The sequence below is a fragment of the Poeciliopsis prolifica genome, unplaced genomic scaffold (assembly GCF_027474105.1).
Source record: "Poeciliopsis prolifica strain line A6 unplaced genomic scaffold, Auburn_PproV2 SCAFFOLD017, whole genome shotgun sequence".
In the NCBI taxonomy this organism is placed as follows: Eukaryota; Metazoa; Chordata; class Actinopteri; order Cyprinodontiformes; family Poeciliidae; genus Poeciliopsis; species Poeciliopsis prolifica.
Genome location: NW_026562392.1, coordinates 1,835,202 through 1,856,137, shown reverse-complemented (window position 1 = coordinate 1,856,137; position 20,936 = coordinate 1,835,202). Strand labels below are relative to the sequence as shown.

General features: G+C 41.5%; 1 protein-coding gene and 1 long non-coding RNA gene across 3 annotated transcripts; both read right to left on the bottom strand.

Annotated features, from left to right (window-relative positions):
- Positions 1-383: 383 nt before the first annotated feature.
- On the bottom strand, positions 384-1,149 carry LOC129367620 (uncharacterized). Of its 2 annotated transcripts, none has more exons than XR_008606729.1 (2): positions 807-1,149; positions 384-720 (listed from the first exon to the last, which is right to left on the bottom strand). It is a non-coding gene; the product is annotated as an uncharacterized LOC129367620 (long non-coding RNA). The 2 variants fall into 2 exon arrangements; XR_008606730.1 differs by having other exon boundaries at positions 384-717.
- Positions 1,150-5,733: 4,584 nt separating this feature from the next.
- id4 (inhibitor of DNA binding 4) lies at positions 5,734-9,083 on the bottom strand. Its single transcript, XM_055042287.1, has 3 exons — positions 8,315-9,083; positions 7,652-7,718; positions 5,734-6,694 (listed from the first exon to the last, which is right to left on the bottom strand). Exons 1-2 carry the CDS (start codon positions 8,726-8,728, stop codon positions 7,671-7,673), a joined length of 462 nt encoding a protein of 153 aa, XP_054898262.1. The 5' UTR covers positions 8,729-9,083; the 3' UTR covers positions 5,734-6,694; positions 7,652-7,670.
- Positions 9,084-20,936: the final 11,853 nt, after the last annotated feature.

Genomic DNA, 20,936 nt, shown 5'->3' with positions numbered 1-20,936 from the left:
CACACCAGGAAGAGAAAGCACCAGGTAATCATGTCTGCCGGAATTAAAGAAAGAAAAAACAAAAACAAAAAAACACAAGAATGACAAAGAGAAAAAATTGTCTTATTTTTTCAAATGCAACTTGGCTTTAAATACATTATCAGTCAAACCTTTTTTTTTCATGGCAGGACTACTTTAGGTTTTTTCTTGTGGTACTTTTCTGTCAGGCAAAAGTTTGAGTGGCAGCAAACATCTTGATGTCGTTGTATAACTTGATGTGAATGAGGCGACTAGCTGCTAATACACCATTGTTAGCTGGATGACTCGCTAGAGTTTTTTGAGTATCTGGGTAAGTGACAATGTATCGCCTGTCTGTCTTTGCCACTGGCTCACTTCTGTTTCCATTCCTTCCCAGGCCAGGTTCAAAATGTTTCCACTCGCCACTCGGGGGGTTTAAGGCTGTAGAGAACCATGTTGTGTGAAAAGCACAGCGCTGTTGGCAAAGGCACAATTAGATTTCCGAGGTTTCACAGTTTTTGGGATAGTTGATTGTGATGCAGCAGGATCTGCCAACCGTCCCTGATCGCCACGCTTTTTCTTTCAAGGGTTTTGAATTTTGTTCATGATGGCATTAAAAATATCTTTAGAATTATTACATTTGAATTGCTGAAACCTCCATATTCCCTGATTTATTATGTAAGTACATCAAGAGTCCTTATCAACCATGGTGTTTCATCTCTGCTGGAAAACAGAAACAAAGCAAAAGTTAGAATGATGCACTATGTGAACATCATATAAACTCAGCATTCGCTTAAATGTTTGTTCACCCTTGTTGACTTGCACATGGAGATTGGTTCTTCACCCAGGCGGTGTGATCATTTCTGACTGAAAATCCAGAATTTCTTAAACCTGTTTGTTGTTGGCAGGTGTGATGATCTCTGCGACCAGACAAAAAACACAAACAAATAAACATCAGGTGAAGAATTGTTGTTTCAGGAAATTTTCTATCTTCATTCTTCCTTTTGGCAGAAACATGATCCTCTTTAGATTTTTTTTTAAACTTTTTGACCAGTGATTAGGATAGATGACACAAGATAAACTCAATGGAAGTTGAGACGAATCAACAGAGATACATTTGACACATTTTGATCAACGTGATAAAAGCAAAATAAAATGGGGGGAAAAGCAGAGAAGTGCACATAACCAGTCGCATGATCTATAAAAGCATTTGCAACTTGCTCAAAGGAATGAGAAACTCCTTTTTTGATGTGCAGGAATGACACAATAATTTGAAGTTAACAATAACTTTAACCAAACGCAGTATAAATAATATCTATACAGAAACATTAATGGAAGTGTTGCGTTTGGAAAAATTAGCAATAAATGTTCCACATAGCAAAAATGTCTGGCTGCAGTGCATGTACACAAACAGCATGGCTCGGAAATTACAGGAACATTTCTTTATCGGTTGGTTAAAGTTATCTAACTTCAGTTAAACCTGTGAAAGTAGCTCACCTGTGTTGTTCTTCTACTTCTTCTCCTCAACGCCCAAAAATAGCAGAAACTTGATCTCAAAGACAGTAGCCACGTCCTGATAAGGACCAGGCCTGCTGGGCTCTCAGCACCATGAAGCTTTAGTTAGTGCACTGGGACTGTTGATAGAGTCTGGTTCACGGTTAATACGCCCAGAGCCGCCGCTCAGCTGCCGGATCACTTAAAAGAATCTTGCTGCTGATGCTGCTGGATCAAGCAGAAATACAAACTAGAGAACTCTGTGAACTACATGACAAATAACAGTTACTACATTAACTGTAAACCCTGCTGTTTGACACAATAACAAAACGAACAGCTCTCTTGACTATTATAGCATAATATTTAAAACTTCAATGAGGGGCGGCTACGCAACTTTTATGCCTCTGGATCACACTAGAACTGCTCATTATTGAAGTTTCACAAATCAGATAAAGGTTTCACAAATCCCACACTTGGTTTTAAAAAATCTGCTATTAGTTGAGAATTATGTAGCCCAGGTATTAAGAGTCTAGGTGATGTAGTTTTTTTTAGCTAGAGTAAATTAAAGATGCTGACGGTAGTGTAATATTAGGTGGAATCGCCCTTTAGCCAGTTCCCAAATTGAAAGCAGGTTGCATTTGGAAACCGACTTCAGCTTCATCCAAGCAGCAGGGGGTAACAATAAAAGTCTCTCATAAATGATGGTTGCATCGGCTGTAGGAGTTTGCCTTGCAATCGGAGGATCGCTAGTTCAATTCCTGGTCTACCTTTGAGGTTTCAGTTTGGTGTATATAAGGCATTATTAACTCAGAATCCTACATGTCACACCAGCAGTCTATTCTTTGTAAAAATCGCTTTTACAGTCTGGTTCACGGTTTTTCATTGTAGATATAAATGTCAGCAAAATTTGTCATTTCGACCAATTAGTACCGTTAATTTTAGGGTAATTAACAGCTGTCAATATTACAATATTTTTCTATGAATTTTATAATTACTTATATTTTTACAATATATTTCTGAGTTTTCTACATTTTATGACTATGAAAATTACTTGAAATATATGTTTGTTGAGTTATTATAATTCCATGTATTTTCTACGGTAATAAATTGTTTTGGATATTACTGTCAGTAACTTGGTATTTCATTGTTTTTTACCGTACATGTACTGACTTTTTTTGTTTTTACAGTGTGGCCATCTTCACTTGATATGTTAATCTTTTCTTTTTTTTTTGCACTTATTTTTTTTGAAGTGTGGCACAGCATTGGAGAAGGTTTACACCTATTTCAGTTTGACAGTTTTTGAATGCAGAACTTGCGAAATCTCCATTTGCTCTCACTGCATTCTGCTGTGAATTAGTTGCAGCATTAAGTTATAACTCTTCTTATGTAAGAATCAATTATCAAACTTTCACCTCATATGTTTGCACTCAAAGCCTAATTAATTATTTAAAAAGTAAATTCATTCAAATATAATGAATACAAATGTATCCTGAAATATTTCATTAATTTGTGGATTTTTATTTTGCAGGCTCCTCTGCTGCCCTGGTCGCTTTAAGCAGTGATTTCATTTGCTTGTGCCTCGGTCCAGCTCCGTCTGACCCAAGGTTTTCCCCCCTAACTCTTTTCGAAACATGTGTTTTCTGAACAATATGGAGGACAATATGCAGAGCTCCTCTTCAGAGTGGCGTGTCGATCCGAGTCGGTCTGTGAAAAACACGCTCTACTTAAGCGCAGCCTCAGCTCAGGTGAGCGTCAGCCGGCTTCCATTAGATGAGGCCTTTCCTGTGGAAATGCACCGGTGCTGCAGTCAGTTTGAACTGCCGGGCCTCCGTGAGAACCAGAATATCTTTAATCATATCAGGAAGGTCCAACTGTCAAGCTGGCCACCTGTGCTTTAACACACTTTTTTAACCTTTTATCACGCACACACACAGGCAGCCACACACTCACATTTCACATCACAAGGACAGTGCTTGTCAAGGGCATCAAGGCCAGGTTCTCTTACTGTGGGCTGTAAACAGACATACACACACTCGCACACAGGTGGCCTTCTGTTTCTTTTTTTTTTTTTTTTGCGGAGGTTTCTGAAAGGTGGCTGGAGCTCCCACAGCCTGTTGGCGTCAAGCGGCCTCTTTAACCCCCATCGGCCATGTTGACGTGTTGCCGATAGGAGAGAAGGAGAGATTGTCTGTAACGTAGCTAAACGACGCCACATGACTTTTTGTAGAGAAAAGGTAGAAAGGAGTCACTGAAACCTGCCTCGCTGCTTTTTACAGATGTGAGAAAGCATGAACACCCACTTAAAATTTACACAATACCAAAAATACAGCAAAGGAAAAAAATCCATCTGGTTCCAACTGTAAACACATGTTGTCCATCCAGTTGCCTCCTTTTTCTTTAATTAAAGCAGTTATCACCTTTTTTCTTTACTTCTCATGTTCACGTTGCTTTCAGTCGCCCTTCCAAGCGTCCGCCGCGCTGAAACCGATCAGCGGGAGAAGGAGCGCGAATCTGCCTCTGTTTTAGGTGAACTCAGAATAATTTTAGGCAAAAATATTTGCAGAAAGTCAGATAAAATTCCAATTGGCTACTTGCTTCACTCGGCCTGATTGGGTTTCTTTTCCACTTGTATCAAGTTTCTCCACATAAAACGTGTTTAAAGAGCCGGTTTAAGGTCTCAGCAGTTCACAATGTTCTTTTCTGTGAAATAAAACTGAGCCTCAAGCAGCACTGATTTCATCTCCATTTTAATTTTGCAGTGTCGTTGCCAAGACCAGTTATTTTACCAGGCTCTGTGTATTACCCCTTTAATAAACTATTAAAGATTTACAGAAAACAAAGCAGTTGCTCCCACCACCAGAAGCTAAAGATTTGAAATTAAACATCTAAGATTACCTAACTTTAGGAGTACTGCTGCTAAAAAAATATTGTATTTCTAATATTAATGTTACCTATAACATCGTTTTAACTGTTCATTGTGAACATTTGTATTTTTATCTTGATTCTGACACTTAAGAGTTAAAATTTTTTTTAGGACATACACCTATTACATTTTACATGCATTATACTGCAGTGTATAGAGGACAAGATGATTTTCTCATAGTCATGCTAGCTTGCCTGCTGGCAGGCCGCTTATATCTTTCAATTTGCAATCCATGTTCAAGAGTAACTAGCGTATCAGTTTTGGTTTTCACACCCTGACTGTCTTTTTTCTCAATCAGTAATATTTCCAAACATACAAATGTTTTCTCCTTGAAGCTTATTAACCAGCTGACTGGCAACAACAGGTGGGGGAGGGGCAACAATACAGCTGGATATCTCATTAAAAGCAGGTTTAACCTTTCACAACCTTTACCTGGACTTATATATTTCATTCCGTGATGAATTGTTTTTGCTGTTTTTCCATAATAACGTCAGCTTTTGGTATGTACCGGTTACTTTAAGCTAACCATTATAAACTTTTAAAAAATGGACGTTGAATTGTGTAAACATTCGATATTTAAGTCCTTTAAAAAGAGCCACTCTGAATTCCTTCTGCTCCCTCATGCCCAGTTAGCAGAAGCGGCTCTGTGTAAATCCTGGTGAGAAGGAATTTAAGGAAGGGTCGGAAAACAAAAAGGCTGGATTTCTGGATCCTGAAAAGCAAGTTTGAAAGATCACATTAGAGCAACATGTTGACCTAAGGACTTTACCCTGCCTTTCTCTCAGTCAACGCCAGATTATGGGACAAAAACATGACACGACACAGTTCTTCTGGGAAATTTTAATTGTTGCGACAACTCCTCACAAGCCAGTGGTCAAGTCCAACAGTGCAGTAGACCAAAGCGTACAAGTGCCCTCTTGCACTGGCAGGAGGGTGGTGAGGTAAATTCAGTGCTGAACGTCATTAAAAGTTTTTTCCTCCCCTCGTTTAAAGGCCGCCGGCAGAACAATCACTTCAGGTCAACGTAGACACATCGCCTGTTTGTTAAAATATTCCACCAATTTATAACCAAAAGCTTAATGATTCCCTCAAGTAAATCATTTACTGTTTAAGGAGAAACTCAAGAGACGGTGAGCTGCAGGGGGGAGGGGCAGGTGGGGGGTTCTTTCTTTCTTTCTTTTTTTTTTGTTGTTTTTTTGTTGTTGTCGTTTTGTTTTCCTCTTGGAAGTGCTCTTAGGTTTCATTTTAGCATCTGAACAGAATCAAATCAGACAATAAAAAGATCTGAGGAGAAAAGTCGATGGACGATGCGGGGGGGCGGCGGGGGGAGTGGTGGGGGGGGGGGGCTGCTTCAGTGCACATTCAGCATCTCTGTGATGAGCCTGACATGCTACATTTCAAACTATTTCAAACACCGCAAAGAGTTTAATGATATCATCAGGTGAGGACATGACCGGCAGAGCATAAAACACGTTCATTCACTAAAAGTGGAAACACAATATTTACAGAACTGCAAAAAAAAAAAAAAAAAAAAAAAAAAAACAACCAAAGAAACAAACAAAAAAAAAAAACAATGATTTTCAATAAAAAATATCTTATAATAATTACAATAATCTATTTACTCATATAAGTCCTTCCACATACCTTAATAGAACATTTGTGTCTCTGTATTTACAAGCTTAATTGTCTCGAATCAGAATTGTTCTTCTTTACAATATCAAACATGTTTAAGGTACCAGGGACCGGCGTCCCTTTTCAAAACACAAGTCATCTATTTTAAACAATAGATGTGAGGAACGTGTTCAGTGATTTTTTTTTCGTCTTCTTTTTGTTCTTTTTTTTTTCGCAGTTTAGTAAAGCTTTGAACTGGAGTCGCTCTGGCACAATTCACAATCCCTCGCTCTGCGAATCGGTTTCTGACAAGGAAAAGAAAGAAAGAACCTCGGAGAGAAGTTGATGCTTTCGCACCTTTAGAATTTAAAAAACTTAAAAAAAAAAAAAAACATAGTATGAAGGAGGTGAGTCCATTTTTTTCCCTTTCTCAGAATCAACAGTATGAAGGAAAAATATTATTTGAAAAAAAAAAAATAAAAGATTTTATTCGGGTTTATTTCCTCTCAGCGGGTGTGTGTGTGTGTGTGTGTGTGTGTGTGTGTGTGTGTGTGTGTGCGTGTGTGTGTGTTCTTCCCCCCCTCTTGTGACACTGTGCCTCCAGTTGGGTGTGTGAATCCCTGGCGAAGCTTTGCTGACTTTTGGAGCGGCTCTGCGCTGCCTGCACACCTGTGGAGGGGATGAATAGAGGCAGAGGGAAGGGAGGGTGAGCTGCACAACTCCAGACTGACTGGCGCCAACGACAAAACAGAGGCCATGCTTGATCAACAACCCAAAACAAACCGGGTCAAACAGCAACCAGGCTGGCCCGGTCCGAACACACACACACGCACGCACGCACACCCACATGCACTCCGGTCCTTCCCAGATGTGTGTAAAGAAATAATAATAATTAAAAAAAAACACATCCACAGCTAGAACTGCGAGCTGAGATTGAGAGAAACAGCGGGCGGAGTGAGAGAGAGAGAGAGAGAGAGAAAGTGTGTGTTTGTGTGACAGACAGAGAATGAAAGAGAGGGCGAGCGAGCGGAGGCTTTAACCCGCGGTTCTCCTCAGATTGCTACACCGGTGACAGTTATTGCGCAAAGCACAGCTGTCTCTGAGGCTGGTGCCAACTGCATGTTTAACAATTATTATTTTTACCTGACGTCTCTTGGCTTCACTGCTTTACACCATTCACACACACACACACACACACACACACACACACACACACACACACACACACATAGAGCCCACTAATGCTGCTGACTTATTGGGCCTTGGTTTGGATCCACTTTATTATTTACAGAATCCCAAAAAACTAAACTGAACCATTTGAAATATTTTCTTTTATACACCTCCATTAAAATTTGCCAGAGTACATTAAGGCCTGGAAAGTGTGTAATAACTGTTGTGTATGCAGTCTACGTTCCCAGTTGTTTATATGCATTGTATGTGTATTTATTGTCTGTTTCTGTGCATAATATGCAATATTCACCCCAGAGTTTATAATATATTTCCCCTTTAATCACTTTCAACTATATTCTATATTTCAAATGATTTGTATAAAACAAACTAAAATCAATTTCCTTAAAAGAAGAAGAACAAAAATATTTTTATCTAATATGATTTAAGTCCACTTACCAAATGCAGCATCAACGTCTCAGCGGCATAAAACTGAGTCCTCTGGTTTTTTCACTATTGATGTTCTCTGGGAAAAACAGTGAGGAGGGGAAAAAAAGAAAGAAAATGATGTAAAACAAAGAATCTCTCAGAATAAGAGTTATATATATATTTAAAAAAAATAATAAACAGGCCTAAACCAAGCAAATCCCCACATGATATTCAGTTGAGTCTGGTATTAACCAGCTATCTGTGCTGTAATAAATTCTCCTCCAGCCTATTGAATGACAAATTGGCCCTATTGTGCGCAGTGGAGTGGACTGCAGGCTGAGGCACTTCACCAATCCCGGGATGAGGTGGGCCTCTGACACGCTGTCATTATCATGCAAATCAGAAAAGCCCCGCAATCAAGTGTGCAATCTTGAGCCCACGTTTTTCTTTTCTTGTTTTTAATTTTTTTTTTTTTTGTTTGTTGTGTGTGTTTTTTTTTCTGCTCATATTTTTTAAGGCTTTCATAAACAGACGCTGAAAAATTTTCTCTCCTCTCTTCCTGTTTGTTTCTGCAGCGCTGGAAGGACAATGACATCTAACGGTATATGACGCGCTTTGTCTGAGACGGACGGATCCCCCCCCCCATACCCTCTCCACCCTCCCCCCCCCTCCCCACCACGGCCCACAGCTTACCTGGTGGTGGTCGATGTTGAGCACCGTCAGCGGCGTCCTGTTGGGGTTGGAGGCTGCCGGCGGGCAGGTCCGCTGAGGCGGCTGCTTCTGCAGGGAAGGGTGCGTCTCCAGAGCCAGCTGCAGGTCCAGGATGTAGTCTATGACATGCTGGAGGATCTCCACTTTACTCACTTTCTTGTCCTGCGGAATGGTGGGCACCAGGCGCTTCAGGCGGCTGTAGCAGTCGTTCATGTCGTACTGCAAGCAGAACAGATCCTCCTCTTCCATCCGGCACCGGGCGATGTTCAGGCTCTGCTTCGACAGATAGTGCAGGGAGAGCTGGCTGCTGCTGCTGCTGCTGCTGGAGGAGGAGGAGGATGAAGAGGAGGAGGAGGAGGAGGAGTCCTGGGGGTGGACTGGAGTAACAGCCTTCATCTTAAATAACCCGACGGCTCTCGCGCGGAGGCAGCGGCGATAATGAAACAATAAGAAACCCGAGCAGGAGCCGCTTCTGACACGGCAGCGACGACGACGGGAAGCTGCAGGAGACCGAGCGCGAAGCGAACCGAACCCGAAAGGCGGAATTCTGGTCTGTCAACACATCCCGCGAAGCCCCTCCGGTTCCTCTCACTTCAGCAGGCGCGCAGTGAGCGCAGTGAATAGACTTGGTTCATTTATAGAGGAGAGGGGAGGCGCCAAGGCGAGCAGGCTGACAGATCAGGGAGAGGAGCTGGTCAATCACCGGCAGCCCGCTGCCCACCGACCCGACGGCGGAGCCGAGAAAAAGGCGTGTCTCTCTCTCTCTCTCTCTCTCTCTGTTTCTCCTCTATGCGCGCGATGCGGTGGGCTGCCTATCCGCTGGAGGTACGTGCGTGCGTGTGTGTGTGTGTGTGTGTGCGTGCGTGTGTGTGTGTGTGTGTGTGTGTGTGTTGGGGGTGGGGGGTGAGTCAGAGAGCGGGAGAAATGGAAAGGGAGACAGAAAACAAACCGATCCGAGGAGGAGAGAGGAGTGCGGCTGTTCCAAGAGCGCACGACAGATTCTAGGATCGAGTGTAAAGAAAAGCGGAGCTTCGTGTCCGGAGGAATCCTGCAGCACATCGGATGCGTTCACGCCACCACCCCGATGGGATTCAGACCAGCAGCTTTTTAGTGTCCGGACTTATCGATGCGTAATTACGCGCAGCCACGTTCGCATCGATCACTGCGACAATGAAACACCTGCGCGACCAGGCAGGCCGGGTTGGGTCAAGGTAGCGATGGTCCGTCGAGACTAAAAATGACAACAAAAAGAGTCAAATAAACGTTACATTTGTGGCTTGCTGTCCAAAAAGTGAAGTTTTCGGTTATCATGGTGTCAGATTGACGCCATTTTACTCAAGTATATCATTCTGATGAATTAAAAAAATATATATCATGTTTGATTTGGATTTAGTATTGAGTTTTTGAAAATTTAAAATTCTTGACGTTTTGTTGACTTTATATAAAACAACTTAAAATAAAATCAAACAAAACTTAAGTTTTAAATCCTCCATCTCTTCTCCGCCTCTCTGCTTCCCCAGCCGCTCCCTGCTGGCCCTGCCGGCCTGACCGCCTGCATTCACACCAAACTTTTCCTTCTTCCTTTCCTTTTATCTCCCTTCGTTCCTTTCTCTTTCCTCCTTTCCTTCATTTTCCCCCCATCAGGCCGCAGTGCAGTAAAAATGGCACCCAACTCTGCATCCCTTCTGGATTAAATTGGATCCACCACATTCACTGCTGTCATGAGTAGTGAAAGGCCTACATGGCTTTAAACTGGAACTTTATTATTACCATCTTTTTTCCCCCAGCCTTTTCTCCAATGCCTTCCTCTGGCTGTCGCTGTTTTCCGGTTGCCATGGAAAGTCGCCGCTCTGCTCAGTCGTGTGTGTTTGCTGAGAGGAGAACTTCAGAGGAATCAGTGACATGAACGGTTGATGGTGAGGCTTCCACCAGCAGCGAGTTGCTCAGACTCTCTGTGCAGCAGGAGGATGATGGGGGATGAACAGTGGAGTGGATCTGTGGCCGTGACTCACTGAGGCCGTTTGTCTCTCAGCGATAGCGGTGATAAAACATCAGATTTCTATTAGATTCTTCTTGCGATTTTTAGAACGTTACAGCTGACAGGGAGATTTCCCCTTTTTGTGAACTGATTGATTCATGCGGTTAGGTTTGAAAACCTAACCCTGCCCCCTGACCTCTCTGCTGTCTATGCTCTTTGGTCCTCATGATGCCGTTGTTTACTGAATGTTCTCGAACAAACCTCACATGCCCACAGAAAAACAACATTTTTTTTACATCTAGATATATTAGTACATTCAGGAAGTAGTCTACATCGCGTGCACCAGGTTTTATTTGGTGCTTCAGAGTCAAAGGTGGCTGGATAAAAATACTCTTTGTCTGTGTCAAGTGGTAAAAACCGAGGATAATTTTATAATCGTGATGTTTTAAGCCATTGTTTACTTCCAGTCTGTCTTCTTCTAGTGCAAGACGATTGATGCACGTCTCACATCAACGATGTAAACGTGAGATAAAACGCGACGCAACTGGTCAGACCGCAGGAGCCTGGGGAACAATCGGATCAGATCAGACATTCCTCCGTTGTGTGAACGTAGACACCGTCCTGACATCCTCACAGATTTGACTGAAGCTGCTTTTATCTGGCAGCCTCTACTAGAAAAACCTTGGGAAAAATGGAATAGCTTATCAAAACCTAACAAGACAACAGCTGACAAGAGGGAAATTCGTTGTGCCTCGTAGATAACCGGGCCTCAGAGGAACCTTATTTGCTGCATTTGGTGGCATTTTCAAGGTTGATCATAGCCAACCTGGTTGGAAGCACCTTGCTGTGACCTCTGTGAGGCACTTTGACCCTTTGTGCTCAGTGCATCTTCTACTCTTGCTTGTTGTTTTGTGAAATTTTAAGCGGTGATAAATAATGACAAGACGCTGTTCTGCTAGAATAAATGTGTCCTTTTATTCCGCCACAGATTACAGCAAATTCATTCACACAACAAACAATGCGTAATGCTTAGATTCTTTCAATCCACTCTTACTGTGACACAATGAACCGGAGAGTCGAGAGTTCAGGGAAGAGCTGCAGCAACACGTAATTGGGTGTCCGTACTCCGACTCTACTCTGACTCTGACTCAACAATGGGACTTTTCTGCTTTTTATACTCATTACCAAAAAAACCTCAAATGAAAGAAGAGAATGGCCATTTCCCCTCTTCCAGACGGGTTAGCCAATCAGAATGCTACTTCCCTGCCCACGACTTGACCATGAGCTGAGAGAGTGATCAATTAGCATACTGTACTCAGTCTCCTGTTTTCCATGTCTCGACCCCCGTTGTACATGGGCTCCAGAGGCGACGAGCATTCCCTGATTCAATCAACATACAGCACTCAACTTCTTAAAATATGTTGAAAATGTATAAAATGAGCATGAAACATACAGTTTATCAAAGAACATAGAAAATTCTCATATCACTTGTTTTAGCCAAGTCCTCTGTCTCTGGTGTGCAAACCATCCAAAGTTTACCACAAGAAAAAAATTCAGAGCTGCTCAGAACCAAGGTTTTAATCGTGCGTTTGGATTTCTTTCTCTTTTTTCTTTTCTTTGCTCGTGTTCTGTTGCTCTGCTGTGCTTTCTCTCTGTTTACTTCTCCAAACGGGGTTTGTTCCGACCCCACTTCCCCAAAGGCTTACAGTCGCAGTGACATGGGACTCATGCCTGGAAACCAGAACCTCATTAGCTTAGCAGAAAGGTGATAACCTGACAGGTGAAGTTTTCTTTGTTGTGGCTGCACCGGCGGGAGGCTGAAACACAGCCGGCTCCTCTGAGCACACGCCTGGGCCAGAAACTCAGCCGAAGAAAAGCAAGTGTTGCACGAGGCAGGATTTCATCAGGATCCTCTTGTGGTGTGCCTTTAATGCAGCAACTATGAGCAAAGTGGAAATTGCATGATGCGGACATCTGTGTGAGAGGTTTTCCTGGGTGGTGGCATTTCCACACTTTCAGGAGAGCCAGCTCCTCTCAGTCTCATGTGACACCAAAAACATGAGCTCATGCTGGATGCTCTTTTCTTGGGTAAACGCCGTTCAGACGGCAATATTAGTTGGTATTAAAATGAGAACTGAACGCTTTCAGAAGGAGTTTCTGCCTGAAGAGTTAATATTGAAGCGACTGAAGTATCGCTTTGTGCACATCAGTAAGTCTGAAGTGAAACCTGTGTGTCACTAACTGCCATCCATCACAAATGTTTGCCAATCCTTGTCTGAATTCTGCTAATGGAAAAAAAAAACAAACAAAAAAACCACAATTTTGAAATTGTGGCATCTTGTTCAGACATCGGCGCGACGAGTTGTGAGTGACTTCATGTTCAGCATTTTGTTACTGTTGCGTTTACTTGTATAAAGTGTCTGCTTAGCAGGCGCTGAGGAGGAATCGCTCAAATTAAAAAAAGCGAATTTCTGTTTTCTGGCATTTTGTTTGAAGCGGTCTGTCTGTGAAGACGGGGGTCGTATTGAATTGCTGTTGTGGTCCATCTTGCTGAGCACTGACACCTCACAGTAACAAGAAACGTAGAAGAAAACTGATATTAAAGTGGTTGTTCCCCCTGGAATCAAATCTGAGACGATTTGATGCAAGTCGGATTCAGGACGACGTGTGGAAGTGGCTCAAATCTGACTGAAAAGAACCAGATGTGGCCTCATCTTCATACTTATTCTAAAAAGCCTGACCTGGGAACTTGACCTCCTCAAAAAAAAACAAAAAAAACAAACAAACATCAGATTCAGACCTAAGCTGACCGCAGTGTGAATGTAACCAAAGTGTCAAAGCTGATTAGATTTACTGTGTTTCAATCAGTTTTGTTCAGACAGAAATTACACATGCATATTAAAGATAAAGTTCTATCCTGTCTGAAAGCCTGCAGTGCAGATCTTAGGAAAATCTAAAGAAACATAACCGCTATTAGAGTCTGCAACATCTTTGCTTTGGGTGTTGATGATATCCAGCAGTCATGTTATAACAGACTCATATCTGCCGCTGACGGCTTTATCTGCCTGGGCGATTTTGCTGTACAACATAATATCTCTTCAGAAGTGAACAAACTGGTCGTCTGGTTGTGGTTTTGGTGGGAAGGAACCGACTCTCCAGCTTCCATCAGCAGCTGATGCAGTTTAACCAATAGCCTGTAAATAATCCCCAACAGCTGGTCTGTCTGGTTTGTGATGAGTGGTGACAAAGGTTTTTATTATTATTTTTTTATATATCTATATTTTTTTTCATCAAGGACAGTATCAGGTGTCTGAGCGCCGTCTGAAGACAGATTTGTCCACGATCTGTCTCAAGCGAAGCTTTCTGTTGCTCTCTCCAGGTGACACAGTTTGCACAACATGTCTTATTCCCTGATGGCCTCCGAGCTAAACACAACAGCTCTGTGTGTCATTTACACAGGTGCATTCACTGTTTACACTGCACGACCTGAGTAACCATCCACACGCTCACACACCTCCTTGCAAACACACACACGCATACACAGATGCAAGGTGAGTCACCAACAACATATGTTGACATAAATATTAAGAAAACTGAAGGCATTAAGCTCAATTTGAACCGAATGGAAATGTTGTGTTAGAAGAAAAAGCGGTGAACTCCCCTCCCAGGTGGAGCGCGTGCCACTCCACCTGTGGTGATGATCTATTTTCATATTAAGTGCGCTAAAAGTAGGAGCTGTGTTCTGGGCCACACTCATTTAGGTCACCAGCAGTTCAGTCAAGCCTGGAAGCATTATTCACTGCTTTCTCGTCGCAACCAATGGGAGTTTTTTTTTTTTTTCACGAGGCCCCCAGCTGCTGCTTTCACTTCCTCGTTTCCCACCGTGGTCACATCAAACACTCCTGACCTGGCGTTTTGGACACTCACGCACTTCTGCTCCGTCCTGTTTGTACTAATAACTGTGGAGAGACCTAACCGAACAAACGTGTTGTATTGAGTGCGTTGGTGTGTGTGTGTGTGTGGGTGTACGCTCTTTGTGCTGGAGTGTGTACAGGAGTGACAACAGGTGCGGCTTTGTTGCATCCTGTTGTACAGCTGCTGCCCTGCTTGTTGTTTCCTCTGTTAGCATCAGAAGCTAAACCTCTGGCCTGTTTCAGGTGCGTCTCCAACATAGCATGCTACTGGTTATCAGTAGCAGAATCTGATTGATTTTACCGTCAGCTGAACACTCGCTACCTTTGGTGATGATGCTTTGACGGTATACATTTGGGTTAAACCAAAGTTTAAGAGAAGCATAGATTTTTAATTGTAACTTTTTTAAAATTTTATTTTATTTTTTTTTTAACCAGAGTTATGTTTTAACACTGGAAATAATTTAATAGTGCATGACATCCTTTTTTTTTTATGCCTGACCACATTCAAAACCGTCACCAGAACATTAAAATAGACAAATGCACAACGTTCTCCCAGCAGTTTATGAAGGAAGGAAACAGCTGATTCATGTCTAATTAAGGGACATTTTTCACATTTGTCATTTGTCTGTAGGAGGGGAGTTGATGATGCAGCTAAATGTCCTTTGACACCATTTCTTCAGTTCAATCTTCCAGTCTTCAAAACATGTAGGTGCAATTCTGGTTATTCTGTCCTATTCAAAGGGTAAACTCGACATTCCAGGCTGTTTTAGTGATTTAAAACAGCCACAAATTTGAACCACAAAAGACAGTTACTTTCAGGAAAGTTGGTCAAGAAATCACTTATAAGCATCATAGAACATTTAGGAACAGATTTATGTTGAACCAGACAATAAGTGCTCCTTTACAAATTTATTTGACTACAGTGTGTTGGCTAAAAACATTTTCATAACTTGAGGTATCAAACAATTAAATCCAACACCAAAAGCAGGAAGTGCTACTTTTTTTGCAATTACAAAATAAGAGTCTCAAAAATAGATACACGTGGGCGTCGAGCGCTGGAGGCCAACTTCCACATCCAGGATCGTGTGTTGGATCGGATTCTCACGCTGAGGTCAACTGATCAGTTGTTTGTGAGTCGTCAAAAGAATCGTGAGAAAATATATCAAAACAGGGATTTCAACATGAAAGATATGTTTGAAGGAGATGGATACATTAGTTGCCAAGAAGTGTTTGCACTAGGCTTAACTGAGAGACTTGATGAAGGATGTCTTATAAGAATGAAAGTGTTAGATGAGAATAAAAGGTTCATACTCCACAACTGAAGTGTCCTTAGGATGTACGGATGACAGCAGAGGCGTCCGAGTTAATCAGGGACTTGACCTTTGACCTGCAGGGTCATCGGTGACAGCATACAGCTCCTCTGGCAGCATTCTTGTCTTTGGCACATTAAACTGACGTCTCAAGGAATCATCAGATTTATCAGACGAATGAATACTTCAGGATCAGTGTAGGATATTTATATTTTTTTGATACTCTACAAGTGATCTTCATTATAAATTTGGTTCTTAAAACAGCAACAAATAGATTCTATTTGAGACACTAAAAAAAACAAAAGCATATTAATCTACATCCTTTAATAAAAGAAATGTTTTCCTGTTTATTTTTCCCTGTGGAATGAGAAATTCCATCGTAGACCCTTTGGTCCCTTTTGAGTGGGAAAGGTTCCCAGAGCCAGCCTCATAATCTACATGGGCTTTCTTGTCAGAATAAAAGCCCTTCCTTTCACTGGGCCCTTCCTGAAGCCTCCCACTGCAGCTCTCCTCACCGCTCCCCCTCCTCCCAGCTTCTAACCCCCCACTAAACTTTTTTCTTTTGCCTAGAAGAATTTTAAGGAGGAATGTCTTTCAACACATTCGACCACGCGCCCCCGAAGCTCTGCCGCAAACATGTTCCCACTGATTCTCTCAAAGAATTAATTGCTCCAAATAATCTCACCATCTGGTCGCAGAGGTCCGTACTTACAAGGCTGCTTACATAGCAATGGTTAGTGCCTATTCAGATGTCTGCAGTGCTGCTGTGGTACAAAAAAAAAAAAAAAAAAGAGGGAGAGAAACACTGAGAGGGAAAGTGAAGCTCACAAGGAGGCTGAAAAGAGGAGGTGAGGACAAAGACCACCATCTGCTCCTTGTCTTTCTGGACGCCGGTGCAGGCCTGGCATCGCTATGATCCAGCGACAGACTCAGAGCTGGAATGTTTTTCACAGACGAGATGAAGAGACAGAGGAGCAGGTCCAGAGGGAAACAAGGAGTCTTTCCCGTTTATGTTCCACCAGAAATGCTTCGCTTGTCCACACAAGTCCATATTTTGCGCTTGAAATGCAGTGGAAACAATGTGAAAATTCAAATGGCACATAAGCTAAAATATCAACATCTTAATGCTCATGAAGTGACTGAACATTTGTCAACATCAGGGTAGCTGCGTTTTCATTAGTCATGAAACTGCAAAATAAATTTGCTACATGAAAACAGGTATTTTTAAAACAGTTTTTGCATTAGGAGGAGGTGATATTTGGCTGTCGTGAAATAGACGTATTTTGTGAAACTGCAATGGAAACATATGCTTTTGTGTCACAAGAGTCACATGATCAACAGCTGGATGTTACTACTGGAGAAAATGACAAAGAAGGCGACAGGAAGTAATAGAATGATGGCTTCTTTTCGTTTTCTTTTTTTTTTTGGACAATGTGCAGCTGGCTCCACCAGAACTGTTATTATAAAGCGTTGAATCTCTTGCTCTTCCATAAAATCACAGATTTTCCCTAAACTCCACAGGGCTTGGTGCTCCAACGTCTCCCCTGATGGTTAATATATGACGAGCGTTGGCACCATGGTTGAACTATGAATATGTGTCACGTAACAGTTTACACCCGTACTATTATGATTTTTAATGACTTATTGAGTCAACAAGCTCATTCATGTGTGTTTTTTTGTTTTATTTAATTTTTTTAGTTCATGGAAACACTGCAAGTGCAAAATTGTGGTTTTTCAACATGATCAAGAATGTCAGCAAAGATTTGTAATGGAAACTGGGTTGGAAGTTATGGTCCGGTCACATGAGCCATTCCTCCAGCTCTGTGATTCTTATCACCAAGTTAATGTTCATATTCAGGATCTAAAACCAAAATCTAAAAAGAACTCAAAATGTTCTTACCAGAAGGTTTTCCTTCTGGTGGTTCCATGAACAGTGTGTATTTTTCTCTACTTGCTCTCTGAACGGAGAGACGTCTACATGTGTCCCTGTTCATTGTGTCCAATCTTGATCACCGGCTTCATTGGCTCCAGTGACACTTCTGAGAAAAAAATGTCAAGAATGTTGGGGCCAACTACTCCATTAGCATGAGAATTGAACAGGCAGATCAAGTGTATTCACCCCCACACAGATCTGTTTTTACATTTTGCAGTTGAAGGGTCGATGCCCCATAAAGTTCATGGATTTAGAATAAACATTTTGGTTGTGACATGCTCTCAATACAAAAATTAATTTTAGCAGCTTTAGATGTTTTGGTATCACTAATGCCAATGTTTTTTTTTATTTTTTATTTAGTCCCTCAAAGATTTATTAATGAGAAATATTAAATCTCTGAGGGGTTTTGCACAGCCAGGCATTTTGGCACAGGTAAATGGTTGCCATGGGAGATTAAAGTATTCCTCAAACTTGCATGAAAGAATCAAGGCAACACTCCGGGTGAGTTTTTGATGAGGGAATGACATTGTTGCCATAAAATTGCTCAGGACGAGGAAGTCAGTAGCTCCATTTCCGTTACAAATGTGCACAAAACTTTGTTGATATTCTGTTGAAGTCGAAAAAGCACAAAATAGCAATTTCTGTGTTTTCAGTGAATAAGAAACGTGACTTATTCGCATACGAATAAGTTTGTTCACCTGATAAGTCACTGAAAACATGCCGCGCCATCATCCTCCTGCTACATACTGTCGTCTTCACCAGTTGCAACATCTGGTTCTTGATCATGTGACTCGTGTGATGATAAAAATGTGTTTCCATTGAAGTTTTGCAAAAATAAATGGCCAAAAAAGAAAATCACCTCTAACTTTTTTTAATCAAAAAAAAAAAAGTTAGAGGTGTTGGTATTTTTCTATTGGGCAAATTTATTTTTCAAATATCAAATTGTGGAATTATGTGGCCAATGGAAACACAGCCAACGATTCAATGCAACTGATTGGCTTCTGTAGAGAGTTAACTTCTCATCCATTAGCATGGAAACTCTGCTTGACGGCATTTTTATGATAACTAGAATTGAAATGTTCCATAACAATACCATTACATTGAAATGGAATTCGTTCACATGGTTTGATTTGGACTCATTTGAACTTGATTTAGATGTTTACTGTTAGTTTTGAGACTAAACTAAAGGTTTTTTACTCTGTATTTATGGCATTGGGCTCTTCTGTTGATCTGCATGAAGGAATCTGTAACAGAAACTTCTGGGTTAAAGTTTGACTTGTCTTTTAAGGGATTGTTGGCCTTTTTGAACCTTGTTCACTAACTGCATATGGGGTGAAAATCACATGAAATGGCAAACTCCTCAAAGGCTGATGGGAAGATTTTGTTGGGCATTTTGAAAACGTGACTCCAAGTGAAAAGAACAGTTAATGATTGCAAAAACAAAAACCAAGGATTGGTAATGAGGGCTGTAATCCTGATAAAAGTTCAGCTGAAGGAAATAAATTCCAGTAAATGCAAGTCTATCACTAGTTGCAAACCGTAGAATCTATTGGAAAATTGACCAAACTCACATATTTCACACATTTCCTACCAGCTGCAGTGCTTCTTGTCTGATGGACTGAATGCGCAGTGGGACTTGTGATGTATCTTAAATTGTGAATTTTTAAGTCAGGACCTAATCAAATAATGTGTATATTCTTTTTTAAAATTAAAAAAAAAAAATCAAATTCGTCCTGTGTTTACACCACAGACAGTCCACACAGGTAGTGTGTGGAGCCTCCACCCAAAATCACTCAGGAATCTCAGAAAATGTTCTTGGAAGAAAACAACCAGCTTGATCTCCAGTCTGATCTTATATGGAAGGAGCGAAGAGCTGAATCCTATCTGAATGAATAGATGTGGCCTCAGAGAAGCTAATTTTCTAAAGCACAACACAGAGTATAAAGGTATGAGGCAGAGCTAGGCTGGGCTCCGGGCCGTTCACCAAGCCGTGTTTGCAGTGCGGGGAGAGGAGCCAGCGCAGATGGTTAGGTACCAAAGACTGTGGACTTTTTCTCATGCTTTTAAATGGGATTGCTCTCTTTCTTGGCTAATATTTAGCTCCTTCAAATGCTAATGGAGTGGCTTCTCTCTCCAAGGTTAGCATAACAACTATGGGAAAGCCTTTAGATCCCAGACATTTGTTTCCCAGATGAAAGAGACTGCACATCGAGAGAGAGATAGAGGGGGGAAGAGAGAGCGAGCGAGAGCACCAGGCCCCTCAGCACCATTTCCTCTACAGAGCCCAGTCTATTTCAAGTTACATGCACTATTTCTGCCTCTATTTAACACTTACAGTCCCCTCAACACTCGTTTTCCCCTCTGATGAGTTTGAGAAGAAACTGTTGTCATGCTCTTCATGTGAATTGTGTGTGTGTGTGTGTGTGTGTGTGGGTGGGGGTGTGGGTGTGTGTGTGTGTGTGTGTGTGTGTGTGTGTGTGTGTGATTGTGTATTTTGTTTGGAAATTGGATACAGTAGGATAATAAATAAATTCAGGGAGAGTAGATAACTAAATTACTTGAATGGATAAATAAGCCTGCATATATTTCTGTCAATTTCTCAGTAATATTTGGACATGAAGAAAAAAAAGAAAAGAAAAGCAAAGTGCCTGATTCTGTGTATGTTTTGTGATATGAGCAGAGATTATTTATTTCCAAAACCTCTCAAAACATCCAAAGACGTCAACAATGTTCTGCAGGATTTTTGTATTTTTGCTTTATTTTTATATCAGGAGGGATAGATTCACACTCCTGTGATTCTGCTCTATTTTTATTTTTTAAACTTCATCTGACCCATTGTGACGGAGGGAAAAATGATTTATATCGCCATGGAGACCACCATAAAAGGGATAACATCTCTGAAAGACTACAAAAAGAGAAGCAGCACTGCTTTGGTTTTGATCAGAGCTCTTAAACTTTGCGACATGTCCTCATTCTGATGCTGAGGAGGAGAATTTTCCTTTTTGTTTGTGGGAGTTTGTGATTAACGAGACAGATGTACTGCGTTATTAAATATATATCAAAAGACAGAAATGCAGGAAGGCCCATAAAATGATCGTCAGTAAGTTGCAGCATTTCCCCTTGTGAACTGTTTCAGAGGCAAACAACTTAGATTATACTTCAAATCCATAATAAAACACAATCTTCCCTGCATCTCCACAATGCATTATTCACTTTCAGTTGCCAAGAGGGGACTCTAGAGGATAGTTAAGAAGACTCTACAATATTTATATAGCATGCTAAAGTGCTACCGACACACACATCCACACACACACACACACACACACACACACACACACCACACACACACACACACACACACACACACACACACACACACACACACACACACTCACACACAAAACCCCACTGAGCCGTGGAGGTTCCTGCCAAGGATTTGCAACAAATACACAGAGAGGTTCAAACCTCC

What these genes read in the sequence shown, in the direction of transcription:
- id4 (XM_055042287.1), bottom strand. Translation starts at nt 8,728, where the DNA reads ATGAAGGCTGTTACTCCAGTCCACCCCCAGGACTCCTCCTCCTCCTCC. An exon ending in TCAACATCGACCACCACCAG is followed by an intron (nt 7,719 to 8,314) that starts GTAAGCTGTGGG and finishes TGTTTTTCCCAG; the next exon opens with AGAACATCAATAGTGAAAAA.